This window comes from Scophthalmus maximus, chromosome 4, assembly GCF_022379125.1.
Source record: "Scophthalmus maximus strain ysfricsl-2021 chromosome 4, ASM2237912v1, whole genome shotgun sequence".
Taxonomy (NCBI): Eukaryota; Metazoa; Chordata; class Actinopteri; order Pleuronectiformes; family Scophthalmidae; genus Scophthalmus; species Scophthalmus maximus.
The window spans coordinates 2,887,035-2,912,327 of NC_061518.1; the positions used below are offsets into that span (position 1 = coordinate 2,887,035).

Genomic DNA, 25,293 nt, shown 5'->3' on the forward strand with positions numbered 1-25,293 from the left:
TCAAGGGAGTCCTGGTCGAGATGGCAGCAAATGACACTAAAAGTTTCATACAGGGATACACACAAAGACAGATGACATTGACACATGATAATATATGATGAAACAACTTCTTAATTATCTGCATTATTATTACGATCAAGATGAGGCAAGAGGAAAAAAAAAAGGTCGGATTGATGGCGGCTTGATGGGAAATGTGGGCCCTGCCAGCACAGCCTCTTCCCCGAGGAGGGAATCAGTGACGGTCGGTGAAAAGCAGCTTTTTTTTTAATCTTGCGCGTCACCTGCCAACCCGGTAATCTCTCCCGTCTCTTTGTGCATTTAGTTAATTGGCTGCGACCGATGCCGGGAAAACTTCTGTCTCATCCTTCCCCCTCTGTGTCTCCTCGCTGTAACCCGCAACCCGGCGAGCTCTGAGCGGCGGCCAGCGATGGCGAATGTGACTGTTGTTGTCGTCGGGACGGCAAACACGACCGCAGTCCGACAGCGGCTGTGCGGCGCCAAACTGACAGCACGTCAACGTCAGACGCACGCCTACTTACAAACCAATCGATGTCAAGTACAGGTAGATGCAAGCCACGTAAAGGTTACAACAGGATGCTAAGTGCGCTCCCTAAATTGCAATGTGAAAGCAAAACTAACCGGATTAAATCTATTCAATGTAACAAGGACACATGGTCCTTGTATTAAACCGTGGTCCTCCTGACATTCAGGTCTGACAATGCCCCAAAAACACCCAACGCTGAATGTCAGCAGGCGATGGGATGCAAACATCAGTCTCCTGGGCCAAAGTTAGACACTTCATACACCCATTCATCCATCGTGACCAGTAGTAAGATTTCAAGGAGCTCGTTGTATAGTTCAAAAAGGTGCTTAGCCACTTTGCTCTTTCATCCTCGACACCACTTCTCTCCTCCTCTCCGCCGCACTCGAGAATAGCTGGCAGGGAAACTGAAGTTAAGGAACAGTGGCTGAGACCAAGACGAATGTGTGTGTGATAAATCTGCTGCTTTCTTTTAGGTGGTGGTGGTGGGGGATTAACTTGAAGTCAAGATGCTGCCGTGTGTGTGTGTGTGGGGGGGGGGGGGGGGATTTTACAAAGAAAACAATAGGTATGGGTGTTTGGACACGCATCACAGGCCGCTGGCTTCAAAAGCCTCGGGAGGCAAAATATCGAGCACCAGAAAGGAGAAGCGGTGCCTCGCAATGCACTACACTCTCTCAGGGCTGAAGTTGTCTCTCTTTGGACGAGGCGACGGCTGCGCCTCAGTTGAACGGCAACATTTGAAGTAGCGTCAACCGAGAAACAAAAGGTGTTGATCTCACTTTGCATTTGGAAACGTGTAAATCGAGTAGCCTGGGACTATTGGAAAATCCTGGGGGCTCGTTTAAATTTGCTCTGCCAGACTATACGGTCTGGATCTCCTCCATTGGAAAGTGATTCGCGAGCCGGAGAAATCTTGCCGGTCCAATCGCAACCGTTCATCTTCTAGTGGGCGGGGTTTGTACCAAGCGACATTTGTAAACAACCAAGATGGCTGCCGCTGATGGAACGAGCATTTTTGACTAAAAGTGCCCGATATCTTCGGGAACGGCAACACTCGTTCGCAGACATTGTGGAATCATCATAATCACAGACATCTCCTCACTGCTGTGTAGGGCTGCAACTAACGATTCTCTTCATTATCGATCAATGCCGATTATTTTCTCGATTAATCGATTAGTTGGTTGTTCAATGAAATGTCATAAAAGATGATGTTTTGTTTTGTCCCCACACCAAAGATATTCAGTTGACTGTCACAGAGGAGCAAAGAAACCAGAAAATATTCACATTTTTTTTCCAGAAAAACTCCTTGAACCGATTAATCGATTACCAAAGTGGTTGTAATTTAGTAGTCCAATCCTATTCGACTGTTGCAGCTCTACTGCTCTGGTCTGTTGGCGACGCCTGGCTAATAATCGAGTCCCAGATCAAGTGCAGGTTCATCTGTGATTAGCCACCACACTTGCAATAAAAACCCCGGTCTTCAAATCTTCATCACAATCTTTTTAATAATACCTGCAAATTTCTTTTTAAACTGCAAGTGTACAGCCCTTCAAATCAAAATTTGTGTTCATGAAAATAGTACAGATTATTTCAAGCCACTACAGTACGTGTTGAATACATTTTTTTTAATAAGAGCCTAATTAAGATTCTCCTGTCATATCAGTCAACCGTAATTAACAGCCAGCCGATACAACACCTAATAGGATAAGTATACTGCACACATAATCATACAAACCTGCAGGAGGCGATGCAGTGTGCTGGAGAGTGAAGGCTCCTAGAAGTGTTCTTGCCGGTTGCCGACCCGCCGGACGCCGCGGCCTCCCGGAAAACTCTGCCCCGATTCACTTTGTGCCCGTTGGCGGAAAAAATAGAAACTCGAGCGAAAACACCGTAATGGGCTTATCTGGCTGTGACACCGTGACATGGGTTTCCCACATCGGGTCAGACAGAATGTCAGCAACGGACTTGACCGTCCGTGCCTTGCGGTGAGGGAAGTCTCTCTCTCCAGACCGCGGCTGAGCTGAGCTCCTCTTCCTCGCTGCCGGTTAAATAAGTCATCTATAAGACTTAGCCGAGCCTGGGGGAGGAACCCAGCCAGGAACTCCTGATTAAAGTGATGAGCTGTAAAACGGAAGAGGGAGGGTGGGACGGGGGGGCTGACAGACGGCGGCTGCCTGCTACACTGAGCTTCAACTTGTCTGCTGGGAGACGAACCTTCCCCCGCTCTACCTGTTTCCTCCTGTCACTGCAAATGAGTTTGTTTGTGTCGGGGGGGGGGCTTCTGCTTTAGATCCGCTCTCATCATATTTCCCCATCCGTCATTGTTAGTGGTGGACTGTCGCCGAGTGATCGCACTCGGTTTGTTGCCTTTGGTTTGACCGAATCTTTGTAAATGTGTGGTTTTAATTTTGCCAATTAAGTTTTGGGTACAGTTAAAGTTCCAAGCAAACAGACGGATTTTTAATGAACGATCAGCGTGGCCCGGGTTAGTGACATTTATTAAAATGACAAAGTAATTGTTGTACAAATCATAAAAAAAGAAGCCACATTTTCACATGTTGTAGTCCTCCGTGTCCCGCGAGCTGTGTGATCAGTGTAGATGATGATGCGAAGTCTGATTTCGTGACGCCGGCCCACGCAGATGAGATGACCTTATGCACAACGAGAAAAAAAAAAAATCCAGTCTCATGTAGGATGACTAAATCGTGGTGCTAAGTTGAAAAAAACAAACTGCGATCTCTCCTTGACCTTAACTTAGTGCAGCGAGTTCCCAAAACATAAATACAACAAAAAAAAAATTGAAGAAAGTTGTAAGTTTTGATATTTTGGCGCAAAGCAAATCACTTTTTTGTGAATATTTGACTGATAAATATTAATATATTTGCTGTTGCTGATAAGTCGTATGTATTTGGAACCAGACCAGCTTAAGACAAAGTATGCACAATGAGTACCACACTTTATATTGTCTGTACATTTGGAATCTATTATAGTCCTAGTTAAAAAAAACATACAGCAGGATAAATCCCTTAACATATGCCATCAACAAGTGATCTTTATTTCATAAATATCCCTTTAAAATAAATCTGCGGTAGAACAGCATGGATCTGAGTTTAAGCATTTCATTTTAGCTTGCTCCTTGAAACTGCCACCATCTCTTTCCTGGTTTGAATATGTCTACTGCTGACTACTACCATGAAAATGTCATCTAAACAAAAAAAAAAAACAACCTTAAAATATTGGTCATTTTCTTTTAAAAACAGCCTAACCTATGTTTTCCTGAAAAGTGACATCTAGTCGTCAAGTATACGATGACTTTCCTCTGCCGGAAGCAAAGCCCGGAGCGGTGCGATGTATCACGATGCCACAAAACTTTTCGGGAGGAGGAGGAGGAGGAGGAGGAGGAGGAGGAGGAGGTCACGATGGATGAATGGGTGTATGAAGTGTCTAACTTTGGCTCAGGAGACTGATGTTTGCATCCCGTCGCCTGCTGACATTCAGCGTTGGGTATTTTCGGGGGATTTTCACACCTGAATGTCAGGAGGACCAAGGTCTAATACAAGGACCTTGTGTCTTTGTTACATTGAATAGATTTAATCCGGTTAGTTTTGGTCTCACATGGTCTCACCTTCACGTTGCTTGCATCTACCTGTACTTGACATCGATTGGTTTGTAAGTAGGAGTGCTTCTGACGTTGATGTGCTGTCAATTCGGCGGTCGTAGTCCTTCCGTTTGGATGGAGGAATTAAATGAATTGGTTCATTTTGTCAATTTCGTTAAGAGCCTCACCAACTTTCAGGCGCAGCTCTCAAAAAGTGCGGTTAAGTATTTTGTCTCCTCTTCCTCCCACAACTCATTTTTGCTTCTATTTCACTTCGTTTTCTTCCGTTGTCTAATGCCGTCTCAACTTCCTGCAAGTGGTTTGAAAGTTCGAACTATCAAAAACGAACTGAACCATGGTTCAGTTTGATCCAGACAAATTTTGTTCGGTTGGTCCTAAATTTGGTCATTTGGACTAAATTGAAAAGGCTAAAGTTCCGGACCAAATAGGTCGATGTGAAAAGGGCCCTTATATTCTAACCTTGACAAGTTTCCTCACGTCTACTAAGTTTTATTTCCAGTTCCCTGCAATTTATCAAGGGCAAATAGCCTTTGTGGTTGTGAGGGTGTATGAGAAATTGTTTAATCTCGTTTGCAAAAGAACCGAGGAGAGAAATTCCAATGTAAAGTTGTAGCATCTTAGCTACTTTGAAGTCGTGCCGTTAATCACCGCAGACGAAAATACATTTCATCTCCCTGTCTCATTTGCAGTCGAAGCTCATATGCACGGGGATAAGAGTCCACTTCTGCTTTTGTCTGCCGCCTCTTCTGAGTGGAGACTCGTCTCTGCAATTTGTCGATATCGATCATGGCTGTGAAGAGTGTAAACCTGACTGTATTAGGCACTTACACAAGGGGCGTCAGCGGCAGTTTGAGTAGGATTGAATTAATGTGGCAAAACAATTGTGTTGACCTCGAGGCGTCTTTTTGTTGGTCAGGTGCAGGTACAAAAAACCCCAGACGCCACTTGAAATCTGTCAGTTTCTCTACGTCTTAAAATCAGGCCTAGCCCCCCCCGACAATTTGTGAAGGAGTGATCTGACGACGGATTGGTCGTGGAGCCAGCATGGTGAAGAACCAGGGGAAGCTTGGGGAAGTGGGCGCTCCGTCGACGGGGGCTATGACAGCGAGGGGGAGGCTGAGTTGGAGGGCAGGCTGGCCTCCGTCACCCCCGGGGAGATTTAAAAGCCCTGCGATGACTCTGTCATGTGCGGCTGTGAGTGTGGAACCACAGACGCTGTTGGCTCAGACATGTTTTGCAGTTTCTGCGAGTTTCTAAGGTTTCCTCGCCCACACGCGGACACAAAATGCTTATAGTCCTAATCTTTTGAGGACCATATCCATTACCAAACTCTGGAGACAACAGAGTTGTGTGTCGTCCGTCCGAATCAATGAACCCTTTACCAAATTCCACGGCAACCCCGTTCAATAATCCACCAGTTAATGAGGCATTGCAATCACAAATGTCAAACCGTGGGTGGACCGGGGATCATCAAAGGTCAGTTTAACAAAACCACCGTCTCAACATTTCATGGCATCGTATCCAAAAGTTGCCGAGAGATTTCAGTCGGGATCAAGGTGGCGAACCCACCGACCCACCGGAGTGCCACGAGCGTTGCTGATAATAAAATTTAAAAAAAGCTTAGCACACCCAATAATTGTCATATATAATCATCTACAGCATAGCACGTTTTCCCACCGTCGGGGCAGCTCGTGTTTCAACGATTTTCATCCACGTAAACTCGACTTGCACTGATTTGTGCCACGCAGAAGGATTTGCCAAACGTCTAATCATCGTAAGTTGCCTTCACAGGACGAAAGTAGCAATTTGCGCACATTAATATATTTTCTTTCCCCCTTCATCATTGTGTTCGGAGCCTGTAAGTTTCTTTTCAATGCATGTTGAGGTGGTCCCTCGATATTAAAATAATCTTGCTCTTGCTGCAATACAAAAAAAATGGTGAAATTTACAGCAGTAAAAACGAACAAATCCACCCGTTCTAGCTGTAGTGCTGCGTTTTTGTCTTTTTCTTGGCGCCGGCTGAACTTTTAGAAGTCAAACAGTGTGTTTTTTCCCATGTGGTGGCAATGTTTTTAATATCTCAGAAATAATTTTAAGTGCAACGTTGTCATAGCTGATAGAAATGATTGCAAAAACCACTGGACGAGAGCTTTGTCCAGAAGTACAGAAGCTGACTTCATCAAGGGTGAAATCTTGCATTTCTGATCATATTCCCATGTCGTTCTGTCCTCAGGGACGTACAGTTCTCTCTAGTGTACGCGTACGTTCATACACTGGTTTGGTGTATGGAGTGTGTTGGCGCCAACAAATCAATCTGTCGAACCCAGACGGCAAGGCAGCGCGGGCCGAACCATACGACGCATAACTTCTTAAAGGGGTGCAAAGTGTTTCACCTTGTGTGATTAGCTGACTTAATACGTTGCTCTCACGTTTGGCAAGTCGACACAAGCTCACGGTTTCTCTCCATTTCGCTTTTTTTTTTATTTCCCCCTCAGATGTCGGGAGAGCAGTTCACGCCCCGGCACACATCACGGAGAAAGTGGTGCAGCTGTTCAGGAGGAAAAGCGAGTTTACCTTCCTGGCCTCCATCCAGCAGAAGTCGTCCACGTCGGGAGTCATATTCTCCATCCACGAGTCGGAACACAGGTAATCCATCTCTAATCCTCTTCATTTTGGCCCCCGCAGCTCTTTTTCAGCACAACTTCACCGCCACGGATTACGGAGAGGGCCCCCCCCCCCCCCCCCCGTTCTTAAATTAAAGCCAGAGATGAGTTGGCGTCTCGCTCGTTTGCTCTTCGCAGATGGTCGTCGATGAGGTGCAGTAAAAGTGAAGATCAGTGTGAGTTTACTCTGGTATGCCGGTGTGAGTAGTTGGGGTGATGGGAGGGCAGCGTTTCCTCCTGCACGCTTCAAGATAACCTTCCTCGTGTTGTGGCTGCAAGAGGAGAGCGGAGCACATGTCACAAGCAATGCTGATAATGTTCTGTTGTAGAATGCCGCATATAAGAGACAAACCGCATCTCTGACTGTTGCATAACTGCAGTATATGGTTTTAACTGAGCTCTTTTTCCTCTCTCTGAGCAATGATTTGAACGTGGCTAATTGGCCGTTTATAAAGGGATAGTTAAGTGATTTTGAAATGCGGTTGTATGAGTTACTTATGCATAGTTAATATGTCACCTCATGGAGATGGTGATCAGCGATGTCATTCCACAGGAGAAGTGGAAGTAGCATAAGTCGGAGTCCCACTGTTGCAGAGGGGACCACTGAAAAACATCTGATCACCATCTCCTTAAGGTAACATATTAACTATGCATAAGGAAACTCATACAACCCCACTTCAAAATCACTGAACTATCCCTTTAAGGAGTCGTATTGGATTTGTTCACAACGGACTGAATGTTGCTGCATGTGACGGCTGTAAGGGCTTCAGCAAGTGGCAGCAGCGAACTCTAGCCCCCCGAGAGACTGTACCACTGTGAATCGTTGTTTTTTTTAAAGGGCAGGCAACATTGATTTCCCCCCCTCTGAAGGTAAAAAGCTTTTAGTTCCGTATAACACGCAGGCAAAGTGAGCATTCGAGGGAAAGTGTGTGTACATATGTGTTTGCCCCGATTCCAGACAAAAGCAAAATCATACACAGTGGGCGGAGTGGAGAAGTGGACCCCTCTCAAATGCACATAGAGCTGTGTGGAGAAAGCTATATCTTAAACATGTGACTAGTTTCTCTGCCCTGAAAACATAGCTGCAGGTTTGACAGAGGTACTCAACCTTCCATCCATCCGCCCATCCATCCATCAATCAATGTTCAAGCCAGTTTCAATTGCATCACCCCATAGGATATGTCAAGGCACACACAGTACATAGTTGGGACTAGGGAATACTATTCCAATATTATAGAGAGAAACCCCAAAATTCCCTTTCAACTGGAAGAAACCTCAGAATTGGACTCTGGGTGGAGACGTGGACTCGGTTGAAAGGAGAGAAAATGGCAAGAAAGACCAGGAACAGTCATAACTGATCGTCCTTATGACGGCAGTATCTAATTTTATTATCAATAATAACAGCAGCGATGATAAAATAATATTAGTGATAATGCACAGTGTTGAGAAGAAGTGGCGGGTCGGGATCATGCAGCTCTGGAGTCAGGATGACGACAGAAAGGGAAAAAAAAATATGGGACAGAGAAACCACAAAGTTACGGACATATAAATTGTGTGCCCGGTGCATCATGGGAGTTCCCCCAGCAGTCGAGGCCTACAGCAGGAGAACTTAGTGCTCGGCTGAGCAGCGCTAACTCCAAGTCGGAGAGGAGTGTTCTGTGGGGACAACGGGAGATCTGCGAGCTCTTTAAAGATGGGACACCAATTTGTCTCGGGAGACCATACGACAAACTGTCGCCACTAAAAACTTTCTGTTTGCTTCCAGACAAACAGAGGGGGACTGGACCCGCTTAAAATGGAGCGGCAAATATATCTTCTGTATAGGAAACAAGATTGTTGAGTCCACTTGAGTCGTGTTTCACGGGCGACATACCTTGGCGCTGCATTTATTAACAGCAGCTTTAAAATTGACAACATTTCATTTAGGTTATTGGAAAAACGGAATCCAGTTCCAAATTCCGTTTTCTCACGAAACGTGTTTCCTGTTGGAATTCAGTCGTATGGCAATGGAGATTTGAGGAGACATACTTAAGCTTATGTGTAGTCCTTCAGAAAAGTAAGTACAACACTGAAGCTTCTTTTGGGAAAATTATAATGAAAAAAAACATTTCAACACTAACTGAAAAATATCATCTTCATTTGCTGGAGGCTTTATATCATGGATCATAACATATTACACTGATATTTCAGTACAACACTGAAGGAGGGTTTAGGTCATTTCTACCCTTTTCAGCTAGAACGTTGGAATTCGGCCTTTCATGTTAATGCATCAGCAATAACAATGTGATAGTATGGAATATTTTACAAATGACAATCTGGACTCTTTTGCACATTGGGCTGCAGCTAACTAGTCGTTTCATAATCGATTAATCTGTCGATTGTTTTCTCGATTAATGGATCAGTTGTTTGGTCCATAAAATGGTGAAAAATGACAATCGTGTTTCCCAAAACCCCCCAGATGATGTTTGTTTCGTCCATACACCCAAGATATTCCGTTCACTGTCACAGAGGAGCAAAGAAACCAGAACATATTCACATTTTAGAAGCTGAAATCAGAGAATTTTTACTTCCCCCCCCCGCATAAAAACCACTTAATCGATTATCAAAATAGTCAGCGATTAATTTAGTAGTCGATCACTAATCGACTTAAACTGTTCATACTTTTTAAATACATTTTTATGATGAAGTTACCAATTTCCTCACTGGTGTATAATGTCTGGGCACAGATTGTTTGTAACGTATGTCACCTCTTGAGGAGAAATGTGTCGGCCCCTGCTGAGCCTCCGAGGTGACCTTGAGAGTAGCCTTCCTCTCCCTCGCCGTCAGTCTCTCTCTTTCTGGACCACATCACCCGCAGGGCATAATTGTCGCACAGCGGGCCGGCCGGCCGACAGCGAGGCTAAATGGAGCCGGCTGACAGTGCTGTCCTCCTCCCCCTTCGGGGCGCGGCGACGTGCTCCGGGTAGGGAAAAAAATGTAGCTTGATGCATTAAAAGGCGCTCAGCCGCGCTCAAACACACCTGGGTGTCAGCCATATGGATTCTATCAAATTGATATTGTAAAGAAATAATTGGATGGCGTGGGGGGTTTTCTGACGTTGGCAGGGGATATTTGACTTTGAAAGCGGTGTGGTTTTACATTACGATTCACAAGTGCGCCAACTGCAGACGGCAAAAAAATACCTAATTCGTCAACGGCCGGGGAGGGACATATTGTGATGTGACGCCTCAACAAGAAAGACGGCAACATTTGTCGGCACCTTTCAAATCTAATTTTATGCTTGAAGATAATCCACCGCTGTGCTTTACGTTTAGTTCGATTTCGGTTCCCGAAAAGTTTCCGGGAACAAAAGAAACCAATGTTCTACTTTTGGTGCCGTCAAACTGGGATGTGTGCAATTGTCGTCCAGGTCAACTTCAGTTTTGCTGACCCAATCCGTCCAACCATAACCTGCCGCCTAAGAGGATTTGTGGATCTATGAGAGTCTGTATACGCGGAGATTTACAGTAATGGGATAAAAGAAGAAGAAAAAAACATTGCTGTTGAGGAATCTAAAATTTTTTTTTTTTTTTATTTCCAGACGCCACTGGGGGGGTAAAAGAGAATATAAGACATCTCTTCTTACATATAAAGTTGAACTGCTGTAATATATCCCCCCCCCCAACCCCCCGATGTACAGACTGAATGTAATTCTCAAGCATAACATAGTAAAACCCTCCGTACACTCATTTCATATTTCAAGACCCCTTTCATTTTTTTCCTGCAAAACATCACAAAGGAGATATTCAGATTGCAAATCTGTCCGCGTCCGAGTCGCGACGGGGCCGGAGTTATTCTGCGGCCGAGTTGTTGTGTGAGTCACACCGCCACACTGCGGGCATAATTAAATTGGGCCCCGAGATGGACGGAGGGGCCGCGGCCGGGCTCGGCGCAGACCTGCGATCCGTCGTGCCTGAGGATCTGTTCCGAAAACCCTGAATCCTCTCTCAAGGCCCTATTAGAGCCCTCGGCCGAAGCCCATTCTTTCCCATTATAGCACAGAACCTCCCAGTCAGTCCAGCCAACGGACAGCTCGCTCTGCCACTCGGCCAAATCCAATCATACATTCCCACTGTGTCCCTCCTTCACTTCTTCGTCTCTCTCTCGGCACAATAAACCCCCCCCCCCCCCCCCCCCTCTTCCCCTCCCACATCCTCTGCCAGCTCCACTCTCCCAGTATGATAATATCCTCCTCTCCTCCGTCCTCTCATCCTTCGCTCTCCTCATCCTCAAAGTGGGGGGAAAAAAAGGCGTCTTTTCAATGCGAGCGTTTCTCAGTACCCGCTGAAAAAGCGTAAGATTTTTTTTCTCCTTCTTCTTCTTGGGCCTGGCTCTGGGGAATGGGAGCGAAAGCTTTATTGCTGCTCCACTAGGCTGAATAGAACAAAAGGAGCCTATTTTATCCTAGCCAGCAGTTTCCTGGGTCCCAATAACACTCTCGTTGTCAGCGAGTGGCAACGGCTCTGTGATGAACTAACTCAAAGACCCGGTCTCTCGCTGCTCCCTCGAACCTGAACACTCGAAAAAAACACCAAAGATGCTCAGCCAGCTCCTCCGGCTGCCCCTTTGTCACTCGACGGGTCCGTCGCTCCCTCGGCGCCCCGTGTTCAGAAGCACTTACAGGAAACATGCTGAGCTAAAGTTGACATGTGGCAGGTGGAAAACACACAGAGGATGATGGAGGAGAGGGTCTTGTTAAGCTCCACTTGGTGGTGAAAGTTCGGGGAGTGTTGTTGAGCAAGCTGAATTTGGACACGAACTCAAGAACAAACTTTTTTTTGGAATTTGCCCCATGTATCCTGAATCGACAATCGCCGATCCGAGAGCCACGTTGTTGTATCTGGCAGCGAGTTGGACAGTCAGAAATGACCATTATGGATGGTAAGCGAGGAATTTTAAATTGTGAATTAGAGTCTTGCATGGATTGCTTTGGGGGAAAAAAATATCTACAAAATCGCCACAATGAAATAAAGCCACGGTCACAAAAGGAGTGTAACGTAACGTTTGTGTGCGGACCTCGATTTGAAACTGCGCATTTCCAATCGTTAAAGTCTGCTGCGTGGGCGGACAGATACGCTTTCCCAGGTAACTAGAGCGACGCTGGACAGATGAAATCCGTCGAACACCGAAATGCCGGCAGTTCTCCGCTGCGGCCCAGACGTACATCGAACGTGCTTGTTCAAGAGCAAGGTGCAAGAATGACGGCCATGTTCAGTAAACTAGTGTTTTCGCGGTACTGCAAACTAACCCCACCGTGTTTTTCGTGTACCTCCACACCCCTAGTGTCGTGTCTTTCATAGTCCTGGACAATGAGCAGATGGAACCGAAAGATTTCACTAAAAATCTCTCCAATTGTGGCATTTCAAGTTGTTTTTGGCGTTTTGTATTCCAACCATTTGCTAAAAAAAAACCCTGTCTAACCTGATAAATCAACGCATATCGTCGGATTCCAACATATACTCCGTATGGTAGCTTCGGTTGTTATTCTCTGCCACGATTGCGATTGTCCGTGAGCTCCTGGCGGCTGATCTGAGAAGTCAGTTTGCTGCCGTGCCGCGCTGCCCCCTCAGTTTCTGTCTGTTTACTTTATGCTTAGATTTGATCTGCAGCAAGTTTTGTTTTGCCATCCCATATGTATACACACACACACACACACACACACACACACACAAATTCATCGCATATGTGTGTGTTTGAATGTTGGAGGGAGCATAAAATGTGCTGGCTTCGATTCCTGCTCTCCTGATCCCCCCTGTGGAGTAGGGGTGAGGGGTGAGCCGAGCCATTTCCACCCGGATTATTCCTCTGCGCTATTTATTTCCCCCCAAAAGAGGGAGGTAAGGAACGCATTACTAACGCAGCCTCAGAAGGATTATTTCTTCTCCTCATTTTTTCGGAAATCCTGTGAAGAAACACACGCTGACCAAAGTTCAGATATTAGCACTTCTTGCTCAGAATTACAGCTTTTGTTCTCCATGTTTTGTTTTAGTTTTTCCCCTCAGTCTTACTTCCTGGTGTGTGAAAACCATCCAAACTTCCTGCTTGGTAATTGGACAGGACGTGTTAAGTTTTTCTGAAGTGTATTGCCTTTATTGACAGAGGGCTGTGCATTAGGCAACCAGATACTTGGGTCATGGAGCAACATTAGTATTCATTAGGAGGAGCTCCAGTTTCAGATTTTCCATAAATTCCTCGGAAAAAGAAATAGTTGGGTGTCCGTCTTTGTCTGTCTGCCGTTTGGTGCAGTGCAGCAGGCTGTGCGCTCTCTCTGCTCTGTGAAAAAGCTTGGAGTGGATATCGCAGAGCTGGAAACAAGAGTTAATGAGTGGTTGACACTCGACCGTACAGTAACTGCACTGTAAAATGAAAACAATTTTTGCTAACTTTTATGAGTTCATAGGTTCATGAAGGGAGCTAAATGTCAATAACTGATCAGCTGTGCCTGAGAAATTGGCACCATTAGGCTTGACGGGGCCAACCTGGCTCGTTCGGACAATGCAATTTACAGACAAACGAACCATGCCGCATACACGAAAGGCTGTTATATGTCTGTTTAATATGTACATTAAATTGCTGTCTCGGTTTTCCTGTGAGCTTAGCTTTCGGAAAACAAATCACGTCACCGGGCAGCTCCACATCTGCTGGAGAGGCCTACGGGGAAGGAACCCCGAAGAACACCAAGCCCACAGGAAAAACAAAATAACTCGCACAGCATGCCAAACGCTCTGCCTGCTCCCTAGCAACACAAAAAGACAACCTCACCCCTGGCACACACTCCCCCTAAAAACACACACACACACAAACAGACACTCCACTGTGTTTGTTGTTGGTTTGAGTGACAGGATCTCCTCGACACTCGAGACACAGCCAGAGAGCCTCCACCTGTCCACCTGTCTTCAGACCCCAGAGACCTTCACCAGCCTCTCGACTGTCCTTCTCCTCCTCCTCCTCGTGAAGGAGGAACAGGAAACGGCTCACCGGCACAAAAACCCTCGAAAGAAACCTCGAAAAAGACTTTCGACATTGGCAAGGCCAGGACCACTGACACTGAATAACGGCACGACTGTCCCAAAGCAAAACTGACAAATACTTGTCTATAAGAATACTTCTATAAGAATGAGTTTTCCAAGTCATACGACCAACTATTTCATACGTATGTAGTAAAACCGACTATATTGACTGTTTCTCAAATTAGTGCCTCTACCGTTGACAGGAGGTACGCCATAAATACTTATTTACTTACTTATTTGCTTTACCAAAGCGTGGTGGATGAGCTGCTAAAGGTAAGGGTTATGGTAAGGGTGACGTGGCAGAGAATCAGCACGATTACTTTACTTTACAGAATATTATCAACTCCAATTAAATACCCAAACTTGACAAACTTACCAGGTCCACCGATGAGAGGTCTGCGGCCTTTGGAGCAACCACATACGTTGAAATACGCTGCTTCAGAAAACGACCCATCTGGGTGGAGGACAGTCTCTTCCTGTCACGGAAGTCTGGATGATGTAAGATGAAAAGGAAACTCATGGTTACAACATTTGCTCTGGTTCAGGTGATCGTCCATTAATCGGCCGTGCAATCAACATGCAGGAGCAGTAGTAGTAGTATATAGTAGTATCATTTCTCAAAAGTAACCGACCACATAGCTGTACTAGGGTTTTCCCCCGTCTCCTCTGCAAGGCAAACTCCCAGCTGTATCCTGAGCCGTAGTGATTATTAATTCACTATCTAACTGTTTCCTATAAGTAAGCAAGTTAGTTAGCTCACTGGCCCTAAAAATCAGCAACACCAGAGTTACAAAAGCATGAAATGCATGTTTGTTTGTTTTTTTGAAGGAGCACCCTTGTGGATTTTCTCTATCTACTCTTCCGCACCCTGCAAACCAATGATTCCGCTTTCCCTGGCCTGTGCATCGACTGTTTAAACTGGATGGTATCACCCCCCCATCCCTGATGGACCCCATCGCCAGGAACTCGATTCAGTTTGCCTCACACCTTGCCTTGCTGCTAATGATATCGCTCCTGGAAAACACTTCAAACTGTGAAAATGAGAATTGATTCCCTTCTGCTCACCACATCCCTTTTGACCCACATACCTAATCCCGATAGAGGTTCAGCCGTGAAAGTTACACCTATCTGCGCCATCACCCGGCGTGATGAGAACCGCCTGCTAAACCCAGAAACTCCCATCAAGGATTGGTCTTCCAGTGACAAGCGGAGCACAATGCCTCTCAATCAATCCTGGTCACATTTTCCAGGTCAGTAAGTGAAGGCATGAGTGCATTTTTCCATCATAGTATGTGGTTTACCTCCTCCTCCGCCCACTGCACGGACATGCTCCGGAGTGTTGACCTCCCCACTGAGCAGATAATTGGTTGTCAGCTGCCCTCCATAAAATAGCTGCATGAAACCAGGGGGGTTGAAGAAAAAGGGGGGACAGGATGATGTACAGCCAACCCAGCATTTCCCCGGGCAGCCATTCATTTTCCAAACTTTTCTCTTGCATATGACGCCCGTGCATTTTTGACGAAGACCCACTTGTCAAATCAACAGCTTCTTCCCAGAGCTGTCACCGCACTCTCGAGACCCTTCCGGAGTTCACAATCTCCCCCTGAGGAGAAGCAGCCGGCACCACTGCCACTGTGGCCGTTTACTTGTTACTCAGCAGTTTGAATCACCGTCTCTAGCGGTCTCCGCACATCTATAATGCAGCGAAGACAATGTGGGAAAGGCATTGGCAACAGCCACTGTTCTTTCTACGTCCCGAATTATGAAAACAGTTATGCCGGCACCTTGAATATTTTATCAGTTGGTATGTTCTGCAGCTATAATGCTCTTTGTCCATATCACATTTGCACTGACGGGGGAAAAGAATCTCTATTGAAAAGTTATGAAATCTTTCTTTTCAATTTACTCTCTGCCAGAACCCCCAAAAACACATTTTCACTCAAGCAGAGCTGGAGTGAAAGAAGATGGTGGTTATACAGCAGCAGAGGCGTAAAGGTGAAGCTCCTGTTGAAGTTGAAATTAGCGGAGCAAGGCTGAGACAGAGTAGAAGACACTTTGCAGTTGCGTTCCCGTGATGGTCTATTTGTAGGGAATAGTGGGCGAGAAAAATACAGTGAAAATACATCAATATACACACACCAACAGTCTGTGAAGTCATGGTATTGTTCCACTTTAAGATCACATTTTCTTGAAAGAGTCAACCAGAGTGGGAGGGTTATTTTTTATTTTTTAAAGGGCATCCTCCAAAGTTCATAAACACATTCACTCGTCCTCACTCTCAAACCATTCTCGTGTGACCTCTGGACCTGATTCTTCCGATATCTCCAGAGTTCGTATATGAAAATGGCTCGAGAGTGATGATGGGTAAATGTGGACATGTCGTTGTCGCAGTTCCAACCCCGCATTTGGTTTGTCCAACAGTGCGGATGCTGTTCCCTTTCCTTCCCCAAATTCATCTTGAAGGATAATCCATTCTACAACATGTAATTCCATTCAGCTTCAGGGGAAGTTTGAGAGGTTAAAGAGGGGCAGCACAGCGGGGTGGACCCCCCCTGCTGCTAAAGGTCCCTGTGTGACTTCAATCACAGCTCCCCGGGGACTTGAGCAGTTTTTTAATCTGCTGCTCTTCTGCTTCCTCCAGGAGGTATTTGATTGTCTTTGAATGAAGACATCCGCTGTTATTTGGCATCTGGTCACTGCAAGCGAATGGCCTCACAATTAACTTACAGCTGTGGGAACGGAACTAGTCCCGATGGAGTGGGGGTGAATCTTTTGGTGGTTGCCTGGTTACCTAGCATCACACCTCAGGGGGTTCTGTCTCAGAGATATTCTGCTGCACTTGTGCACTGTTTGCGAGGTACTAAGCAGATAGACCATGCAAGCATTCTTGGAGAACTTGGCACAGCCGCTCTGTGGATATTGGCTGCCTCTATGTTTTCTCTCTCTTCATATAACCCCAGACTGACTCCATGATATTGAGTTCCGAGGTCTATAAGGGCCAGAGCATCTACTCTGCGTTGTTCTTGTCTCTAAAGATAGATCTTTGTGGCCGTCTGAAGAATGAATTTGGGATCAACCTGACGCCTCCTTGAGGGTATTACATGATAAGTCAGTTCAAAAACCTTTATACAGTCCTGTGTCGGCCTCTAGCTGTTTTCAGACATGACCCAAAATTGGGTCTGGGCGTTTTCCTGGGGTTTGCATATTGCGTACGCACACGACAAACGCAGGACAAGCAGCCTTGCCCGAGTCAGATGCGTTCACAACTGCAGGAAAATGTCCAGAAGATTCTGTGGCGTCGTGGTAGAGCACGACGCAGGATCCTCAACCCGCCTACGGGCTTCGCTGTTAGTTCCCCGGAGACTTTTCCTGCTCTATTCTCACAAGGGCTCAGACATTCTCTGGAGATGTATATCCAGGGGTCTCGCGGGAGAAGCTCTGGAAAATGTCTGGAGCAACGTTTTGCGGACATCAGCGCTCTCACATGCAGCCGCCCTGGAGAAGTTCCGGAAAATCTCCAGGCTTTCATTGCACGTCGGAAAGCAGCATCTCAGATTCATGCCTCCACCTAATGACTGTGGAAGTGACTGAGATTTTGTTTGTGGTCCTCACAGCTATAAGGAAATGAACGCTGGAAAAAATTAGACAGCCACATCTAGAGCTGCAACAGTTAATTGATCAATTGATTAGTAATCAATGACTAAATTAATTGGCAACTATTTGAAGTTACAATTCTCTTATTATCTGGTTTCTTTGCTGTAAACTGAATATCCTAGTTGTGCGGACAAAACAAAGCATCACCTCGGGGTTTTGGAAACATGATCGACATTTTTCAGCATTTTTATGACATTTTATGGACCAAACAACTAATGGATTAATGGATGAGCAGTTTTTTTCTTTTTAGAAATGAGACATAAGTGCTAACAAGGTGTTGCTGAGGTGTAGATGTAGAGAATTGTAGGTGGGGAAGTCACTCCAACACTTCTTTCCTGGACAACTGTTTTTTTATTCTAGAAAATAAATGTCGGGCGCCTTCACAGTCGTACATCACAGTCGGCCAACGAAGCCTCTTTTTTTTTGAAAGGATGCTCACAACGAGGCGAGAGCAGCGTTGTTTGGCCCACGTCCTTCGAAGTCCTTCACATGCCATTATCCACCGCGAGCCGTCCACCGCTTAACCGAGAGTTGAGCTGATCAATTCGTATAAATGATTGTAATTGGAATCTACCCTGAACGCAAATTATATATATTATATATATTATATATTATATCTAATAAATTATTAGGTTTTGACTCAGCCACACGCGACCGTTTAACCCTCACATCAAAATTTGAACCCATTCTGATCAAAGTCTCGCCACTGCCGAAATGTTCTATTTTCTTTGATTATGCAAACATGATTTTTCTTTATGTCAAAGCTGTGGATGCTCACACGAGGGGCTCCGTTAGATCCATCGCAGTTACCATTAGTTTAAAAGGCGGCGTTGTAAAAGAAAATGCTGGTTCCGCCATGAAAAGGTTAAAGTCTTTAAATAGTGATGCGGCTCATTGTTTATATATATATATATATATATATATATATATATATATATATATATATATATATATATATATATATATTTTTTTTTTGTGATCTGAGACGCACCACAACAGATTTATAATTTTTTAGCGTCTGCCTAGGCAACACAATTCATTATAAATGGACTGGCACTGCCGATATAGTATTCCCCTTCATTTAACATGCTGTAATGCAGGGGTACAATGGCTCCGGCTAAATGCTTCATAAAACAAACGCTCGCCGTCGCGAAGTGGAGCTAATGCCTTTGATGACTATTTCATGAGTCAAACCATGAATAGCGCTCGTTCAGTGATTCCAGGTCTGTCGCAGCCCCCCGAGGAAGCAGAAGCTGGAGACGCTCTCGTTCTCGTTTCTTTCTTTCTTTCTTTCTACCTCCTCCTCCTTTCCTTTTTTTTTCTCTCTCTGTCACCGGTTTGATGCAAACGATTCTCCCTCCGGCCGACAGGTACGAGAACGCTCCGCCTCCTTGCAGGGGTGGCGGGAGAACGAGATGTCGGGTCCGCGCTCGGCCCCCAGAGCGATGTGCTCGTTTGACCCTCAGGGCGATGACATGCGGCACAAAGGTCGGCCGACCTTTGTGCCGCATGTCATCGCCCTGACTGGCCGGTCGCACCGACGCTCCCTCTCGCCAGCGTGTTCTGCGCGCGGATGCAATTTTCGATGTTGTCGAAAAAAAACACCTTCTCGCTCCTGTGACGCTTGTTAATTTTTCGGCGGGGGCTGATAGGCTGCCATTACCTTTTAATCTTTTATTCATCTTTTTCATTCTAAAGGTCGCAACAATCACTCTGCTGCATGATTTAAGGGATTGGCTGATCAGTCCAGATCATGAATGAGCAGGTGAGCAGATGTTTCTATGAGAGAGAGGCAGTCATCTCTTCCCCTCCTCCCCTTTCTGCTATAAACAATACAGTGTATTATTCACTCATTCGTAATATCACAAACGAGACATGGCAAACGTTGACGTGTTGGCAAAACATGTGTCCCGACGCTTCCGTCACTCACACTGAATTTCTGCAGGGGACACACAAACTGCACAATCTCAGCGTAGTACAACATGACCCCGACTGACATCATACTGTAAGCAGAGAGAGAGAGAGAGTGTGCTGTAACCATGGCAATGGTGTGGCTCTCACTTACAGTAAGGTAGGGCGGGAGGAAAAAAACACCTCTGTAGTCGCCACGGTACCGAAACAAGTCATAAGTCACGCCGCGTGGAAGAGGAGACCAAGGTGAAAAATGAAATGATGCAAACTTCGTGTTGTTGAACATCAATCACAGTTAATTGTTGTCCTGCTGTGCTTCCTGTGAAAACAGGGATGATTAACAAGATTTTCTCTTTTTGCCTCGCTATTTAATGATTGAGAAATCCCGGCTAAACTGTTGTTTACAACTTGCCTCAACATCTGCCGGCTGATGTTTCTTTCCAAACAACAATGCTCAGGTGTGCAGAGGACGTGCTGCAGTGCAACACTGATCACATCATGTCTCATGAGCTGCGGATAAGGACATTCATTCCAACGCAGACCCGTCCAGCAGCGTTTGGCAATTTGTGTTGCGAGTTCTTCGCGAGTTTTTCCTCAGTTTCACCGATGCGGGCCTTGATTGATATTCCGCGGAGTCGGTCGGCTCTGCCTCTTGCATATTTATGCAAGAGAGCTGTTGAGACTCGGTATTGAATGGGCTTGATCCCTGTTTGTGTGAGTGTGTGTGTAAGAGAGGGAGTTCTGCATCTGAATATATTGGGATAGGCAAAGTTCTATCTAAGTTCCAGGTTGTAGAGAGCTTCCAGTTGTAGGTTGAGAGCTGTATATATATACAGCTCTCTCGTACATAACCTCTATATATGTATATATGTTGTGAGTGTGTGTTTCTAGTTTGGGGTCATTTGCAGCTGCGGGGAAGCTGAAATGTCACGACTGGTTGGCCTGAGGCTCCCGGGCCCCGGGCCTCTGTGGCTGGACGCACGCCGCGGCGGAGGCGGCGAGAGTGAGGACAGTGGCTTTCCCCCTGTTTGGTTTGACAGACACGTTCTTCACGCGCCCAGGAACATTTTCTACATTAAATCACATCACAGAATTCACTGTGAACGAACACTGGGACGACCTGGAATCGAACCCCCGACATTCTGTTCCAAAGTCAGTGGTGTAAGCCACTATGCCAGCTGTTTAATGTTGCTACGTTGTGTTAGCTGGGTAATGAAACTGCATGAAGGGTTTTATCCAGAGGCCTTTTCTTAAAGGTCCACAACGTCTAGGATTTGGAGTCGTCTATTGGCAGATCTGGAATTTCATATTCACAATTATAATTTTTCCCGTGTATAATCATGTGAAACTAAGAACTGTTTGATGTTTTTATTTATCTATCAGTTATGTCTGTCTTCAAAATGTCATGAAAAAAATCTATTCAGACCCGATCACGTCCTCAAATGACACCTTTATTATGTTGTATGATTTGATTGGAAATGAATAAATATCTTCAAGAAATCCAGCCAATATTGCAGAACCTTGCCGATACATCAGACAAATCTTGGCTCTGATATTCAGAAAAAAGGTTTGGGTCATTGATTTATGTATTTCACAATCTAGAAACTTACCAAATATAAATCTTTGTATCTCCAAGAAAAAGGGCTTGTAAAATAAATCGCTAACCTGCTTCGTGCAAGACCGTGTACTGAATGTTTAGATATATATATATATATATATATATATATATATATATATATATTTTTTCCATACTCCTCGTCCGCGACACCGAGCGTCCCCGACCTCTGACCTCCCGCCTCTCTTCCTGTGCAGTTACTTCGAGCTGGAGAGCAGCGGGGTGAGAGAGGAGATCCGCTACCACTACCGCTTCAAAGGCAAGCCGCGCTCCGAGTCCTTCCCCTACCGCCTCGCCGACGGCCAGTGGCACAAGATCGCCCTCACCATCAGCGCCACCCACCTGCTGCTCCACGTGGACTGCAACAGGTAACGCACGCACGCGCGCACACACACACACACACACACACACAGACACTCACACACACACACGTGACATATTTGCTACTCTCTCTGTGTGGATGACTGTTAACCAGCAACGGAACCCCCAAGAGAAGATTTGTACTTTATGCCAGAGATTTGGGCCTTTGGAAAGAAAAAAATAACTTCCTCTTATTGAGATTGACTTTCTTCTCGATATTTTGTCTTTCTTCTCAGGTGCCAAAAACATATCTTCGAATGATTTAGTTTCACTTTATTTCTAAAAATTCCACCTCTTTTTAAAAAAAAATTCAAAAAAAATGTTTTGACCTTCTTCTTGAAAAAAATAAAAACCTTCCACTGATTTAGTTTACCTTTATTCTCGATATTTCCACTCTCTGCTCAATTGCAAAAAAATATATATATTTCTAATGATTTTGTTTTACTTTCCTCTCAAAATTCAACCTATTTAATACAAAATTCAAAAATTTTTTTTTTTTCGAATTTCTTCTTGAAAAAACAACAACTTTCCATGATTTAGTTTGACTTTATTCTCGTTATTTCTACTTTCTTCTCAAATGCGAAAAAAATCCTTCTAAAGATTTCATTTTAATTTATTCTCAAAACTCCACATAGTTTAAACAAAATTCTAAAAAATATATTTTTAGACCATTTTTTTGGAAAAAAAAAAAAATAAGAAGCCTTCCACTAATTTAGTTTTACTTAACTACCAAATTCACTTTTTTAAAGCAAATTTAAAATTTTTTTTTAGGATTTCTTCTTGAAAAAAGAGACAAATTTCCACTCATTTAGTTTGACTCTATTCCTGATATTTCTGCTTTCTTCTCAAATGCAAAAAAATATTCAAATATTTTAGTTTGACTTCCACCTATTTTAAGCAAAATTTAAAAAAAAAAAATCAAATTTCTTCTTGAAAGAAGAAAAATTTGCACAGATTTAGTTTGACTTAATTCTCAAAAATCCACCTTTTTTAAAAATTCTAAAGAATGTTTTTTGACTTTCTCCTCGGGAGAACAAACAAACCTCCAACTCATTGACTTAGACATGGGGTAAGAGAAGAGCTGTACTTTGCGTGTGAGTGTGTTGCGTGCAGCTCAGACTTTCCCGTAATGAAGTGGAAGGCAACAATGATATAATCGCCCCATCGATCGGGCAATGAAGGCCCCTGTTCTGGAGTCGCACTCAGTCGGAGCTGATCTATAAACATTCACCTCAGCGTGTGGTATCGTCCTCGACCCTCACTCTTCCTCCCGAGAGCCATGAAGACACCACTCGCTCGTTTCCCCCCCGTAACGTAGCTGCCGGACGGACGCACGGCGAACACGAGGCCAACACTCGATGTACAAGAGAAGCTCTGTCCCCTCTCGTGCTCCAACATGTAGGGAGGCACGAGGGCGGGGTCTCGTTGTCCTATCGATTCTTCCCAGACACCTATTATTCCCATCAGGCCGTCTATCAGATGAGACTGTAGTGAAGATAAAAGAGCGCGTCCCGGTGTGTGATTATAGGCAGAAAAGATCTAAACATAATTGGATACAGTTGCAATCAATGCTTTTTCTCGTGCTTACAGCTCTTTTGGGTTGAGAGCTGACTTGATGAAGAGATAGGACATCGGATGGGTTGGTCTACTGCCATTTGCCATCCAATGGTGGCGGAGCGAGGGCTGCACGGTGGCGTAGCGGTTAGCACTTTCGCCTCACAGCAAGAAGGTTCTGGGTTCGAATCCCGGTTCAAACCAACCAGGGCAGGTGTAGAGTTTGCATGCTCTCCCCGTGTGTGCGTGGGTTCTCTCCGGGTTCTTGACGGTTCGCAGTGCTTTACAAAATGAGCAGATTAAAAGAACATGGACAAATAATACCTCCAACTAAAAGGTGAAGTGCACTTTGGTTTTAGGTCTACGTTTTGAAGCTGGCTGCAGTTTGGAGCGTCTTTGATCGAACTGAAGGTATTTGCCATTGCTAAGTGCTATGAGCTGTAAATGAACGTTTTTAAGCAGAAGGCAGAAGATGTTGTTTCCTCGGAGCCTGACTGGGCTGCAGACGCCTGCACCCACCGAGCAAATTTTCACCGAGAGAACAGAAGGATTTGACGCAGTGGGAATGCAATGGACCTGGGAAGCGGCGTGAAAGCGAGCTGCAGTGAAGTACACAACACACCGACACACACACACACACACACACGCAATCAAGAATGCTCAACTTGAAGAATCTCAGTGGACTCAGGTCTCTGGGACTGATGATTTGACCTTCAGGTGGGCGTCTCAGGAACTTATTAAACCACACAAACACAAAAGAATTAGAAACCCGATTGTAGTTGTCCACATGTTCTCGCCGCACACTACTCAAAATGCTTAAATTTGGCTTTGGTGACGACTTTGGCACAAGGAAGAAAAGAACAACTACAGAAAACAGGAGGGACGAAACAGAAAATCATACCCCTGCTGACATCGTCATCTTCATCATCATCTCTCTCCACTTAAGTGTCGGGAATGATTTGTCCATTAAAAAAGGCAAATTGGCAGACTCATTAGCCTTGGAGCGATTTGATTTGTGCACTAAACAGCCCTTTATTGATTTCAAGGCTCATTAAATGGTTTTTAAACATCCATAAACGAGGGAGTGCATTGAATCCTCGCGTCTTCAGGTGAACGTCCACCGTGTAGCGCTCCGCGCCCTTCACAGTTCTCACTTGTCTTGACGGCCGTTCTATGACATACGCGCATATTCAAACGCAGAGGCTCCAGAGTCTCTTGACTACTGTACCTTCAGTACTACTTGTAGACTCATTTAGGCAAATCCTGCTGTTAAGCGTTCGGTGGACAAAGTAGTCGGCTCTAAGTGCAGTTCCCCTTCATCCTCCATCTGTATTTTACACGTTGCGCCCGGGCAGGGGAGATGGAAATGCTCATCAGCGCTCTGTTCTTTTACGGACGGCTCTCCATCTGCAAAGTCTGACAGATATGTAGAGTCGGCAAGTTGTTGTTTTCCCCCTGCACATCTTTCATGTATATTCTTAATTTATATAAAAAAGTAGTACTCAGTTCTATTGCGTTTTGGAGACGACGCAATTGATAAAAATTCAGCAATTCACAAAGTATTGCTGTCAAAGGAACAGAGGATTCCAGATTTGTTGCTGTATGCAAACAAGAAACGGAAACATGATCCCCTGTTTTCGACTGACTTGATCCTTGTGGATAACACCGCTGCCACATCTTGTCTTCTGATGTTCATGAGGTAAATCCTCCGGCTTTCGCAGGTCAACGGCTTCAATTTGTACCTGTCATTTTGTCGGGGCTGCAGTGCGGGTGACGCCGTGTCCAAGCGAAGGACTTTTTACCCTTGGGTTAGGATTCTGACTTCATTCGAAGGTGGATCAGAAACCGGAGAGTTCATGGAAATGTGAGGTTTGAAGTCCCAAAGTGCAGAACAAAGCGGTACAGAAACAGCCTGCTGCTTTTGTTCAGTTGAACAAGCAATAGCAAATTTTTGCACATTTATTTACAGATTTATTTATCGTGGGAACATCTATTTATTGAAGTGCTTTTACTCTTTTAATGGAATTATTCCTATTTATTAAAGCCCCAGCCTGTAATTTTTTTAATTTTCTGGCGGCATCTGGTGGTAAAGCTGCAAATTGCAACCGACCGAGCGGCCGACGGGGGACACTTTATGGCGGCGCACCGCCGATTCCATTTTTCCGGTATATATATTATAACTCATTCAGAGTTGACGAAAAAGCATTGTGATTATACACATATGAACACAGTTATGGACAATAAATTAAATTTCTGTGAATACGTTCGTATTAATATTACACACTGTAGCTTTAAACTCTGTTTTTCCTGAGTTGTTTATTTGT

At 44.9% G+C, this 25,293-nt stretch overlaps 1 protein-coding gene across 1 annotated transcript in view; it reads left to right on the forward strand.

Annotated features, from left to right (window-relative positions):
• Positions 1 to 25,293, forward strand: part of LOC118302683 (protein kinase C-binding protein NELL1-like) — a 217,373-nt gene that overhangs the window by 25,905 nt on the left and 166,175 nt on the right. The window contains exons 3-4 of the mRNA XM_047331695.1: positions 6,659 to 6,809; positions 21,253 to 21,423. Coding sequence (XP_047187651.1) covers positions 6,659 to 6,809; positions 21,253 to 21,423 — 322 coding nt within the window. The remainder of the gene's footprint in view (positions 1 to 6,658; positions 6,810 to 21,252; positions 21,424 to 25,293) is intronic.